The sequence below is a fragment of the Lampetra fluviatilis genome, chromosome 21 (assembly GCF_964198595.1).
Source record: "Lampetra fluviatilis chromosome 21, kcLamFluv1.1, whole genome shotgun sequence".
NCBI classification, from domain to species: domain Eukaryota; kingdom Metazoa; phylum Chordata; class Hyperoartia; order Petromyzontiformes; family Petromyzontidae; genus Lampetra; species Lampetra fluviatilis.
Window position 1 is genome coordinate 7,776,109 of NC_136295.1, and position 14,093 is coordinate 7,790,201.

General features: G+C 52.1%; 1 protein-coding gene across 1 annotated transcript in view; it reads left to right on the forward strand.

The window, feature by feature from the left end:
• Positions 1 to 14,093, forward strand: part of DNAH11 (dynein axonemal heavy chain 11) — a 152,520-nt gene that overhangs the window by 4,604 nt on the left and 133,823 nt on the right. Inside the window, exon 2 of the mRNA XM_078865799.1 lies at positions 13,859 to 14,067. Within this exon, the coding sequence (XP_078721925.1) occupies positions 13,859 to 14,067 (209 nt within the window). The remainder of the gene's footprint in view (positions 1 to 13,858; positions 14,068 to 14,093) is intronic.

Genomic DNA, 14,093 nt, shown 5'->3' on the forward strand with positions numbered 1-14,093 from the left:
CGACGATGCGTGCATTGCGGCGGCGGTGGTAGCAGCCAGCGGCAGTGTTGGTGGTTGATTGAAAAAAAAATTGTTCACGGCGCCTTGCGGATCCACGGCTGCTGGATATGAGGGCCTCGGCATGTTGCGTCGTTTCTTGTGACTTCTTTTGCGTTGACCGTTGCTGTTTCAGCGCGCATTGGTGACGGGCGGGAGGGCGGGTGGTGTGTAGGACGGGTTCAGTTGTAATTCGGCAGCGATGTTAACCGTGCACGGGGAATCAAACCTCGGGTTAATAGGTTCGTAGCTCGGTGCACAAACCACCACACGACGCCACTTCCAACGCGTGTCCGTGGTGCGTTTGATTAGTGAGATGGAAGGCTGCGGGGGGAGGGGCGCTCTTTATTTAGCGTCAGCTGAGAGTCCATCTAAATTGCAAGCACCGTTATTTAAAAAAAAAACAATAACATTTTAATACAAGCACCGTTATTTTTTTTAATAAACAAGAAAAGTAATAAAATACAAGCACCGTTATTGTATTTTTTTAATCTAGGATCGCAGAGATTTGTTTTTGGTGCCACAGCACCAACTGCCCAGCTCTGCAGACGGAAATGGTTGCGGTGGCCGAGGCTCCAAGCGAGCTCGAGTCCGAGGCTCCACGCGACCTCGGGAGCTGGAGCTAGGTGGAGCTGGGCGGAGCCTTGCAACTCAAACGCCACCCACCCGACACCGCTTGTAGCCGCGTGCTTCCACAAACAAATACCGCACTCGATTAGCTCCGGAGTGAGTGAGCTTGTGGCTAAGACCGGGCCGTCAATAGGGGGGGAGGAGGGGGGGGGATGCGGGGCCAGGGGCACACCCCACCGTACCCCCCCCCACTCCATCTGACACCGTGACGTCACAGGCAGGAGGGCGGGGCTTGCTGAAGGGGGCTCTTGAAGGAACGAAGCGAGAGGAATTCTCACCGGAACGGTTCGGAGAAGACAAAAGCTCTGAATTGGGGGGGGGGGGGGCGGATGGTGGTCACGTTGTGAGAGAGGATGCCTCACTAGAGAGGAGGGGGCTCTTGAAGGAAGCAGGAGAGCGATGTCTGATTGTGACAATGGAGAGGAGACAAAACCTCAGACTTGTGCATCATTTTTTTGTTGTCAGAGGAGAAGGCTCGCTGATGAAGGGGGCACTAGAAGGACGGATGTTGGTGGGGGGTGGGGGGGTGGTGGATAGGCCGAGAGGAGGTGGTAGAAGGGGGAGGCTCTGCTCGACGGCGTGACGAGAGAGAGAGGGGGGGGGGATTGCCGTGGGGACGAAATGAAGAGGAACTGCACATAATGGACGGGACTTGAGCCGTGAAACTTTGGCCTTGGGTGGAGAAATCCGAAAAGAGAGATATTTGGGCTGGCATGCAGAGTCTGTGGGTGACGGGGTAAGAACGGTGGGGCCGGGGGTGGGTGATTGTGTATGTGGCGAGATGTTAACTACCTCGCCAGGTATACAGGAGGTCGACACTGACGCCTGTATATTTGCAGTGTGCATGTTCTCCCCGGAGGTCGCGCAGATTTTTTTTTTCTCTCCGGATCCATGCTGGGTTTTTCCCCGCACATTTAGGAACGCGCGTTTAGGGGCCGTCCATAAATGACGTCACGCACCTGGGGGGGGGGCAGACGTTTGTGACGATGTTTGACGAGGGGGGGAGGTTGAGAAATGTGACGTCACATCAAAATGCGCAACTTTAAATCAATATAAACACGTTTTACTTAATTAAGTAGACTTTTCAATAAAGGTTTTCTCCAACAACATCAGAGTGCACCACCACATTAAATACGCACTACAATGACAATAGTTTAAAGTGATTTGAAGCATGTGTTTTTTTTTGGGGGGGGGGGGGGGCAGAGCTTTGTGACGTCATATTTGAGGGGGGGGTCTGACTTTTTGTGACGCCGCGTGACGAGGTGCGGGGGGGGTCAAAAATCGTCCAAAATCGCGTGACGTCATTTATGGACGGCCCCTTACCTGCTAAAACATTTTTTTTTCATTGTCATAGTGGTTAGAATGTTGAACTTATTGCTCATCGCCGTACGTAGCCCAACCGTGCTCATCTGAGGTGCGGGAGTGGGAGGTTGTTTGGGGGGAGGGGTGCGTGGATGGGGGGAGGCCGTGATTGTGTGTGGCCCCGTGGCCTTCGTTTGATGAAGGCCGGCGTCTGCGTGTCACTGTGTTCACGTGCCGCGACTCGCCACGAGTCGTTGCCGGGCAGTAAGGCCGCCCAACGCTCCCGTCGCAAATCAGCACCGCAACAACCGCAGCAGCAACAACAACTACAATAACCACCACAACCACCACCACCACCTCTCGCCGCTGCTGCTGCCGCCAGCACTGCCGCCGCCAGCACTGCCGCCTTCCCCGTGTGTGTGTGTGTATCGTGTGTGTGTGTGTATCGTGTGTGTGTGTGTATCGTGTGTGTGTGTGTATCGTGTGTGTGTGTGTACCGTGTGTGTGTGTACCGTGTGTGTGTGTACCACGCGTATGTGTGTGTACCGTGTGTGTGTGTGTGTACCACGTGTGTCTGTGTGTACCACGTGTGTCTGTGTGTACCACGTGTGTCTGTGTGTACCGTGTGTGTGTGTGTACCACGTGTGTCTGTGTGTACCGTGTGTGTGTGTACCGTGTGTGTGTGTGTGTGTACCACGTGTGTCTGTGTGTACCACGTGTGTCTGTGTGTACCGTGTGTGTGTGTACCGTGTGTGTGTGTGTGTGTACCACGTGTGTCTGTGTGTACCACGTGTGTCTGTGTGTACCGTGTGTGTGTGTACCACGCGCGTGTGTGTGTACCACGTGTGTCTGTGTGTACCACGTGTGTCTGTGTGTACCACGTGTGTCTGTGTGTACCACGTGTGTCTGTGTGTACCGTGTGTGTGTGTACCACGCGCGTGTGTGTGTACCACGCGTGTGTGTGTGTACCGTGTGTGTGTGTACCGTGTGCGTGTGTGCCACGTGTGCGTGTGTACCACGTGTGTGTGTGTGTGTGGTTGCCATGGTGAATGCGTGAGTGGTGATGGAGCGCATCGAACCCGGCGACCCGGGTTCGATTCCCGCTCACGGCCACCACCGCCGGTGACGATTATCTGAACCGGTCCTGGGCCTTCTCGAGGTCGACTCAGCCTCAAATGAGATGTGTAAAAAACATCGTCACTCGGGAGACAAAGGCGGCCGGGCGTGGTGCTGGCCACCCACCCACTCCCTCGTGTGCCGTGCCGGCCTCCGCGAGCAGCACTTGCCCCAACAGTCTGTTAAGGCTACGCTGTACGGGGGGGGGGGGGGGGATCTTTGTCTTTGTGTACACGCGTGTGTGGGTGGTTGCCGTGGTGAATGTGTGGCGGGTGAAAGATTGCTTCGCTTGTAGGAGGCGGTGTTTTCACAGTCCGTCTTTTTTAGAGACCCCCCCCCCTCTCTCCCTCGCCTTGTAAATCCTTCAAATACGCAAATCAGAGAAGGGGGAGCTTAGCAGGGTTGCGGTGGTGGCGCAACGCATGGCACTGCACTCCGACACCGGCGCACCCGAGTTTGATTCCCAGGTCAAGGCTCGGTTGGCTACATCAACCCGCACTCACCAACCCATATATAAGCACCTATAATAACCTCTTACCACGGGATCTCTCTCCCACTTCAGCAACAACAACAAATGTTTACACCATTGGAACCTCATTTGCCAGAAGAAAAAAAATGAGGTTCCAATGGTGTAAATGCTTACCCCGAGCTCTCATACTCTGATGGTGCATTGTCTTTGAGTTGTGCGCCTTTTGGCGTCATCTGGTCTAACACCATGTGAGACTAGGCTCTAAGGAAAGCTGTCTCGGGTGTGGACCAATCAACTTCAATGACAGTGCATACATTATCAGAGTTATGTTTTTTGTTTGCATTACGACTGCAGGTATTGTGGTCTATGCAAACATGACTCCTTGTAAAAAAAGGTGTCAGTTTTGTTGCCAGATAAAAGGGTAAAAAAAACAATTATCAACAACAAATGTATTGCTGTGGTTTTCCCACCTGGTGATGATGATTGCATGTGTTGCAATCGAAAGGACGTGATTTTGTTTTTATTTTATTATTTATAACTACGTGACTTTACCGAAAGAAGGGTATGGTCAAGTATGATGAAGTATGGTGAAAATCAGAGGTGGGACAAAGTCATTGTTATGCAAGTCCAAGTCGAGTCGCAAGTCATCAAATTCATGACTCGAGTCTGACTCGAGTCCAAGTCACATGACTCGAGTCCACATCTCATAGGTGGGACAAAGTCATTGTTATGCAAGTCCAAGTCGAGTCGCAAGTCATCAAATTCATGACTCGAGTCTGACTCGAGTCCAAGTCACATGACTCGAGTCCACACCTCTGGTGAAAATAAACGACGCGGTGTCAAAAGGCCACGAAATTATCGCGTACGGGACAGGGCACACGGTTGCGGGTTTGCGTCGATGCAGCATCTAATGTTGTAATATAACTTAGAGAGCTGAAATTTGGCGACAAAATATAATCGGCTCCTTCGGTTTGTCCATCCACATTTGGAATGGACACGCGTTTAGAGTATGTGGCTGTTATAAATGGTCCACGTGATCAGACACTTCGTCGAGATGTCATTTGTGGTCGCCAGGTCGCTTCTGAAAAAGAGTTATACAGCTCAGTGGGCCTTACCTGGTAAAATACAATAAAATAAACAGTTTAGTTTTAAAACGTTCTGTACCTTGGGCACTAAACCCAAATATGATACAAATGTTCAATGGAAGAAGCTTAATTTGGTAATTTGTGGATTTCCTGACCCCCCAAATATTTTAGTATAAAAATCTTGAATGTTGTTATTTCTCAGCCGAGGCCTGAGTAAGGATGGGACTTTGAGATTATGAAGTGTTTTGAATCTGGGTGTAAATTCACTTTGTTTCTGAAGATGAGTGGTTTGGCCACTCATTTGAAGAGTGCGACACGAATGCCAATAGAAAGCTGGTGTCGGACAAGTCACATGAATCATCTACGTGTGCCCAATGGTTGCCACCTGTCCCGGTTTTCCCAGGAACGTTCTCTGGTTGAGGAATAAAACACTCTGTCAGTCTTTCCCAGGAAACATTGAAAGCCACGTCTTTTTTTATTGCATTTGCATAATAACATAATAATGCACCACTCACATTGTGAGATATTCTTCTTTGCCCCACGACATGCCCCGCATTAAATTGATCTTTGTGGTGGCAACCGTCGGGTGCCTGGATCTTGATAAAATAATAAAATAACTTCAGCTATTCAGAATCATCCGATGGTTGAAGGAATTCCCCCCCCCCACCCCCCCCACTCATGTGATGCCAGGTGTATTTTTTTAACCATTCTTCACCACGCTGGTCAGTGCCGGTGGGTGAAAGTTTGGAGGGGTGGCGGGGGGGGTGTGCAGGATTGCCTCTTGTGTCAGTCGCCAGCGAGGTTTGCCGTGAACTGGAGTCGAACCCGCGGGTTGGCCAGGTTCTTAAACAAAAACAACAAACGTGGTGGAGATGTTCTGCTCGCGCCACGCGATTAGCCGCGAGGTTATCACGAAGGAGGACTCTGCTGCGGTTCACAAACGGAGGTAGTCGACACGTGTTTGCACAGTAAGGGACAGTCCGAATCGGGATCTTTGCGTATCGCGGAGAAATCCGATGAGCTGTGAAGCTCTTTTTCACAGATGTCCAGTCGGGACGGGTCAGAAGGCGACAACAGCGAAACAATGCAAAAGCACGATAGGAGTGCAAACGTGTGGGAAAGGTAAGAAAATCACTAAAAATAATTGCGTGAAATAGATGAAGAATATTGGTTCAAATCGCTAGATTTCTAGCTAGATTTACTGTATCAAGTGAGGCTTCACTTGGTACAGTAAATCTAGCTGTGACGGTCCCACCTGATGACGGAGACTTGTGTTGCCTCCGAAACGTCGTGATTTATTATTTTATTTTATTCCTATTATTACTTTTATTAATTTTAATTTTAGTTTTTACCTACGTGACTTTACAGAAATAACCTAAGAGTATAGTTCAAATCGCGTTAGTACACCGATTCCTAAGCTTGGTCAAGGCAGCACATCACCAGTAAGAACAGTCCCAGATCGCGCCAAGACAACGCACAGTCCCGCAATAAAATAAAAAACAAAATAAAACCCAACAATGTGGCTGCGTGTCGTGTAATCCCAGTCGAGTAATTTGCGAGGCGTAATTCTGAGAAAAATGTGGCAAATTGTAGACCGTGACGCTGACGACGCGACTGGGCCCGCGGTGCGGCACGCTATCCACTGCGCCACCGCTCCCTACCCCTCCCCACCCCTCCCCACCCCTCGTTTCTTTAAAACATATTCTTTGAAACATATTCTTTGGGTCTTTCGGTAAAGTCACGTAGATAGGGTCAAAGAAAATATTAAGAAATACAAAAACTACGACGTTTCGATTGCAACACAAGCGTTCGTCATCAGGAGCGCTTGTGTTGCGATCGAAACGTCGTAGTTTTTTTTTATTTTTGGTTATTTTCTTTGAACCTATCTACGTGACTTTACCGAAAGACCCGAGGAACATGAATTCCTGCATTCAAGAAAGCTTTAAGTCAAAGCTTAAACCAAACAAAATCGCAGCGACGATTTCGTTTAAGAACGCTCCTTGGGTGGCTGAGCGACCGACCGACCGACCGTCCGTCCTCGCTACCTCCCTCCCTCCCTCGCTACCTCCCTCCCTCCCTCTGGCTTGGGCCTCCCCGGGGGACACGCGGACCGGTCCCCGAACAGCGGCTCGCGTATCGCGCGCGCGCACACGCGCACGTGCGGCCACTTGACGCCACGCGTGAAATATTCATTGTCGGTTTGGCGGCCGATGCTGCCAATGCCGCCGCCTCCGCGCGGTGAATTTCGTGTCCGCCCCATTTGTGCTCCGCGTTTGCTTTGGCAACTGTCAGACCGGGGGGGGGGGGGGGAAGAGAGAGATAAAAAGAAACACAAACACAAATGGCCTCGGTCCAGACTGCCACCCGAACCCCTATCCGAGACTCGGCCACGCACGACACCCGCGTCCAATTTGTTACGTTCACGAAACGCGCCGAGCGAAACGCGACAACAATTGGTTTGTTGCCGTGAGAAGTGTTGAAAGGTAAGCTACCCCCTCCCCACCGCCCTGCACCTCTCGCTCCCCTCCCTCCTCTCGCGTTACAAATGGGTTGTCTTAATCGGGATGTCTTAATCGAGCCGCCAACCGATGGATGCGGCCGTGCCAGGCGAACGCGTGGGTGGCACGGCCGCTGCTGCTGCTGCTAATTCGAAGGTCGATGTTGACTTTCTCGCTGGGTATTCAAGACTCTGCCGTTGGGAACCACCCCCCATCACCCCCGCTGCTTTGTTTGTTCGGTTCCTTTTGGCAAGGTCAGTTTAGTTTGCCGAGGGGGTGGGGGACGGGGGAGGGGGTGCTCGTGGTGGTAGGAATATACAGAGCCTGGCAAGTTCATTTGATGACATGTCTCCCCGCTCCACCCATTACCACCCCGGCCGTGTATCCCTCCCAAGTGCAGGAGATACACAATCATCCGTTTATTAGTTCACAGCTTTGCTGGCTGGCTGGAGGGAGCGAGGGAGGGAGGGATGGACAGACGGACGGTCACGTCCTAAGAAGTTGCAGGCTGCCAGTAGGAACAAAGCAATGTCTCAACGATTACAAACATGTGACGACCTTCGTGCGGTCGGGTCATACAGCGCGTCGTTCGGCGCGATGTGCGACTTTTCGCACCGCGTGCCGGGAGCTTCCTCGAGGGATGCAGAGAGCTGTACGGCACCACCGCGAAACCCTACGGCATTCGCAAGAGAGTACGACACGATGGATTTCAAAAACAAAACAAAAAAAAGTTCCGCTCGCCACCGTGTATTGTGCAGTGACACGAGCAGACGCGGAGGTGACTGCGTTAAACACACCCAGAGGGGCTTATTTAACCCCTTTCCCGTTCCGAGACGTCTGCAATATGCAGGGTGGGGGGGGTCCCCGTTCACTCACCGTAGAGAACTGTAGCGACACGGGCCGCACTCTACGACAGAGCTGGCGCCAACTGATGATGTACACGTACGTCATCGGAACGGAATCGGATGAAAAACTGATGATGTACGCGTCCGTCATCGGAAGGGAGAAGGATTAATTGTCCCCTCGGCGGTTGTGTGAGAGGAGGAGGGAGAGGCATAACAAGTGGCTGAGAGCAGCGCACGGCGGCTGTGAGTCGGGTCCTCGTGGGATCGCAGGTGGTGGACGTCGCTGCTGTGTTGAGTTACACCCGGCGGGTGCGATTCCCGGGCAAGGCGAATTCTGCTCCGCGTCGTTGTGCCTCATTTGTAATTATTTATAAGGGCAAGGTCAAGAGGTCGTCACGGACAATGACGACGGTGACATCGCACACCCCCCTCCCCCTCGCCACCGCTTTGTTCCCTCCTGCCAGAATCTCGTGGCCGATGCACGGTCAGTCGACGCCCGACCTCCACGTTCTTCCTCTCGTTGCGCGGTTGACACGACGCGTCCTCCGAAAACTGCTCTGACGGTCTCATCATCATCGGCATCGTCGCCGTCACCGCCACCGTCGGGCTTTAGGTCTTCTCTTACCCGTGTTTGCTGCCCCCCCACTCCCACGCCATCCTGCATACGCGTGCCGCCCATCACAACCGCCTGCTCTTCCCGATCACACCCAGAACGCTTGCTCGCCATGCCCCCCCATTGCCAATCCACGAAGTGCTTCTTTACCCTATCGAGTGACATTGATGGGGTATCAACTTTGCGTACTGCGCATGCGCCTCTATTGAAAGAGGACGGAGCTTCTTTCCTTTGTAAAAAAAAAATTGTTGTTGTTGAATAATTTTCACTCAGAACTGACGTTTTATACACCCCGACCTGGGCTGATGGGTTCATACTCTCAGGGTTTTTCGGTAAAGTCACGTAGGTAAAAAAATATAAAATTAAAAGTTAATAAAAGTAATAATGGAAATAAAATAAAATAATAAATCACGACGTTTCGGAGGCAACACAAGTCTGCGTCATCAGGTGGGACCGTCACAGCTAAAATTACTGCATCAAGAAAAAACCTGAGTATGAATCCTTGCAGTCACGAAAACTTCAAATCTAGAACTTATGGGCCCAGCTGTGGAAGGAATCGTAGCCACAGTGCGCTAGCCACCCGTCGCGTGAAGACAAGACAAAGAGCTACGACAAGGATTGCCACGAACAGCTTGCAACAACCTGTGGGGTCAAGTGCTGTGATGGCCGGCCACGGCACATGAGAGGGAGGGGGGGTTGGGTGGCCAGCATCACGCACGCACGCACGCCTTTGTCCCCGCAGTGGCGATGTTTACACACCGCGCCGGGTACTCATTTGAGGCCGAGTCGACCTAGGGGAGGCCCAGGAACCGGTTCAGATAATCGTCACCGGGTGTTGGTGGCCGTGAGCGGCAATCGACCTGGTTTGATGCGCTTCACCACCGCTCACGCATTTCCCATGGTAACCACACACACACACACGCGGTACACACACACACACGGGTATCGTGGCGCAGCGCGCTCACCGCTGCGCCACCGCCTCCCACATTGCACGGACAAAGACCCCTCCCCCCTCTCCCCAGCACCATATAGCCCCCAACAGTTGGGGGCCAAGTGCTGTGAGCGAGTAACACCGATAGAGGCCGGGCACGGGCACACGAACGGCGTGGGGGTGGCCAACACCACGCCCGCGCATAGCGCACGACTACGCTCGCTGGACACTGCTTTGTGGGAGGGGAGGGGGGTCCGTTGTTTGCTCTCACCGCTTGGGGTTGAGCAACAACATGAACAACAACAAAAAACCACGATTCCTCACCGAGGTCTCGTCTCGCGAGCCGGTCCGGCCCCCTGTTCAAATAAGAGCGGCCGTCGTTTGGTTGTTTGCCCATAGGGTCGAGGCGCTCGCTCGCTCGCTGTTGACCGGTGTGTGAGCACTGGTGCCGAGGGCAGAAGACAACCTCCTCTTCATCATGGGACCTCCTTTGCCAGTACCAAAATATACTAATAGGGTTTTTCCCCTTTTTTCTGGCAACAAAAACTGACACCTTTTGCAAGGAATCATGCTTACATTAACCACAATACTTGCAGTCAAATGCAAACAAAAAACAATACTCTGATTATTTATGCATTGTCTTTGAAACTGATTGGTCCACACCAGAGACAACTTTCTCTTGACTGCAAGTATTGTGGTTAATGTAAGCATGATTCCTTGCAAAAGGTGTCAGTTTTTGTTGCCAGAAAAAAGGGGAAAAAACCTATTAGTAAACCTCGTCTTCGTCGGCTCCGCCCGGCGCCTCCATCGCACTTTGGTCACGTAGCCAACGGGAGGATTTCGCCACGAATCTGTCCGCCTGATGAAGCGGCGAAACGTCGTGCTCAGATTGTGAATGTTGCGGATTTGCTCTTCCAACACACCGGTGTGCTGTGCTAGTAAGGGATTGTTACGTTTCCGTTTACGTGACAAACCTTACTAGTTGGCTGTGTCAGTTGGTGGCGGGTTTAACGGCATATTTATATATTTACGCGATCTAACCCAAACAAAACCTGTATTGCGGATAACCATTTGGTGGTGGTGAGATGTTTGCCTTCCCTCACCCTGGCACGCAGGGGCAGGCCCGTAGGTTCGATCCCGACCCCATAACGCCTGGTATATTTGGAGTTTGCGTGTCTCTCTCTTCCCCGTGGTCACGTGGATTTTCCTCTGGCGTTTCCCCTCCACATTTAGAAACGTGCGTTCAGAGTCTTTGGCTGCGATAAACTCGCGCGCGATAAGCCACTTCGGTGAGCTATCATTTGCGGCAGCCAGGTCACTTGAGATGTGGATAGCTCGGTGGGACTTACCTGGTGAAATTAAACATTGTCAAGGTTTGGTTTAGTTTTACCACGCAATGTTGCGAGTCTGTTTAAAAAAAAAACATGAAGTAACAGGTGGTGCTATTTTGATTTAAAGCTTTCGTGACTGCAGGGATTCATATTCTTGGTTCTTTCGGTAAAGTCACGTAGAAGGGAAATAATAAAATAATGCAAATATTAAATAACACAAAAACATATTTTTTATATGTGCATTATTTTATTATTTATCAAATATTTTTACTATTTGTATTATTTTATTATTTCCCTTCTACGTGACTTTACCGAAAGAACCAAGAATATACAAATATAAAAAATATTTTATATTTGTATTATTTTATTATTTCCCTTCTACGTGACTTTACCGAAAGAACCAAGAATATAGGTGGTACTATTTCTCACTTCAGAAATGCAATTTGCTAACCATTCACATATTTTTGCTTACGTTTAAATAATTAGTGACATTGAGGTTGATGATGTTTCTTGAGGGAGGGAGGGGGGGGGGAATTGGTGAATTTTCCCAATTCTGTAAATAGGATTCATCATCATCATGATCATCATCATCGTCAGAGATATTCAGTCAGTCAGTCAGTATCTGCTGAATGAAACGCTCATCACCACCATCATCACCCACGGTTGAAGCTTCGAGCAAAGATCATTGTCATCATCTAAAATCTCGGGTGATGATGATGATGATGATCATCATTCACGAAAGTCGAGAATAATAACCGAGTGGCAGCTAAGGAATGAAATGCGTCGGAGAGGACGTCATCCAGTTCGTATGCCAGGTACTCGTCAAGGAACATACCCCAGCATCATGCAAACTCCACTCATCCTCGCAGCGGCAGCGACTTTTGACTGACCATCGAACAAAGACGGTCGCTGCATCGCGCGTGCTCAGGTGCGCTTCTGTGGCCGTCTGGAACGCTCTTCCTTCCGATATTAGGAAGCCACTGGAGCTGTGCACTTTTCAATAATCTACATTGGAAACTCACTTCTTGAGAACTGCTTTTTGTGTTTGCTGTCTGTCCTCCCATGCACCTCCGATTAGCACGGTTGGCTACGTACTGTGGGAAAAGAAGTTCAACACACACACATACATACTGTATGATGGGTAGAGTGGTGCAACGCTGGATCGTGAGAGTTGGTGGTGGCTTGGGGAGGCCATCATCCAGCAGTGGATTAATCATGACTGATGATTATGATGATGGGTCACCATCATATCAAGTTTAAAACGACCACTCCATCATCATCATCAAGGGGTGTGCAAACTGAGAACCAGCTGCTTTAGGCTGCCCGTACCACGTTGGGAGAAATCTCCAGAACTTTCCGTCTTCACCGGCTCGCAACTTACAGGCGTGCCGGTGAAGTATGGTCAGATGGGCTCTCACTCGGCAGCGATATTGACACAATGGCGACACTCCCTGGAAAGCCCCCCCCCGCACCCCCAGTGACTGCACAGTGATTAATGTTCATTCCGTCTCCTCTTGTCTCTCTCTATCTCTGTCCAATGTATAATGCACGAGCGCACACCTCTCCGTGAAACACGAGAGCCTGGGTTTGTTTCGGTTGGCGCGTTGACAAGGGCCGCGTGCATGTTCGTCTCAATCGAGCCTCCTCCTCCTCCTCCGATGACACGGACGGTGCGTGTCATCGGAGCGGTGGAATTTCAGCGGGGCGACGTAACTTGACGCTTCTCCTGCTGCTGCTGCTGTTGCTTTCGAGTGGCGGTTGGCTGCGTACGGTGCGAAAGAAGTTCGACAAACACACGAAGACAAAGATCCCCTGTATAGCCTTTAGCATACTGTTGGGGCAAGTGCTGTTTGCGAGCACCTATGAAGGTCGTAACGGCACACGAGGGCGTGGGCACCAGGTACTCATTTAAGGCTGAGTCGACCTAGGGGAGACCCAGGACTGTTCAGATAATTAATCGTCACTGGTGTTGGCCGTGAGCGGGAATCGAACTTGGGTCGCCGGGCTCGAAGCGCAGCACGCTGACCACTACACTACCGCTCCCCATGGCTGATGCGTACACAACAACAACAACCGTCATTCGCCACTAAGTGGCGGTGACGTCATCACGACGCTTGTGCCAGGCCAAGTGCACCTTGAGGCCACGTGAAGTGTCGAACGCCCGCTGGCAGGAGGTCACGGGGCAGACCCAGTTGCCACGGGTCGACTGACTGAGACGACTGGCTGATGCGTACAAAGACAAATACCCCCCATATAGCCTTAACAGACTGTAGGGGCAAGTGCTGTTAGCGAGCACCTATAAAGGCCGGCACGGCACGCGAGGGGGTGGGTGGCCAACACCACGCCCGGCCGCCTTTGTCTCCCTAGCGGCGATGTTTACACATCGCACCAGGTACTCATTTGAGGCTGAGTCGACCTAGGGGAGGCCCAGGATCGGTTCAGATAATTGTCACTGGTGTTTGCCGTGAGCGGGAATCGAACCCGTGTCGCCAGGTTCGTAGTGCAGCACACTGACCGCTACACTACCGCTCCCCATGGCTGATGCGTACACAACAACAACAACAACCGCCATTCGCCACTAAGTGGCGGTGACGTCACCACGATGCTTGTGCCAGGCCAAGTGCACCTTGAGGCCACGTGAAGTGTCGAACGCCCGCTGGCAGGAGGTCACGGGGCAGACCCAGTTGCCACGGGTCGACTGACCGAGATGACCGAGATGACTGAGATGACTGGCTGATGCACCACCTGTGCCCACTACTGTACCAACTTGCTGTGCTTTAGCCACCCGGCGCTCCGCTCGTTGTTGTGAGCGTCGCTCCTCCGCCCTCCGTTGTTGTTGGAGGGCGACTGCCTCCAACTGTCCTTCACGAGCCTCCTCCTCCACAGAGGCCGATCTTGACACCGCTGGTACCAGTCATCAGCAAGTCCACTCAGCTCCACGCGTACACACACACTCTCACGTACATCTCCCCCCCCCCACCCCCGTTCTCTCCATCCCCAAGGTGGTGGTGCCCGTGCTGTCCAACGAGCAGAACCACGCGTCGTGGCCCGCCGCCGTGGCCCAGGACGTGGAGAGGCACGTGGAGGGCCTGCGGGGCCACGCGCTGGCGGCGCGGGGCCAGGCCCAGGGCCGCACGCTGCTGCCGCTGCCCGGCCTGGCCCAGCGGTCGCGCTCGGCACGCAGCCCCTCCGTCCGCGAGATGCCCCACAAGTGCGGCCTCCGGCGTGCACACGCAC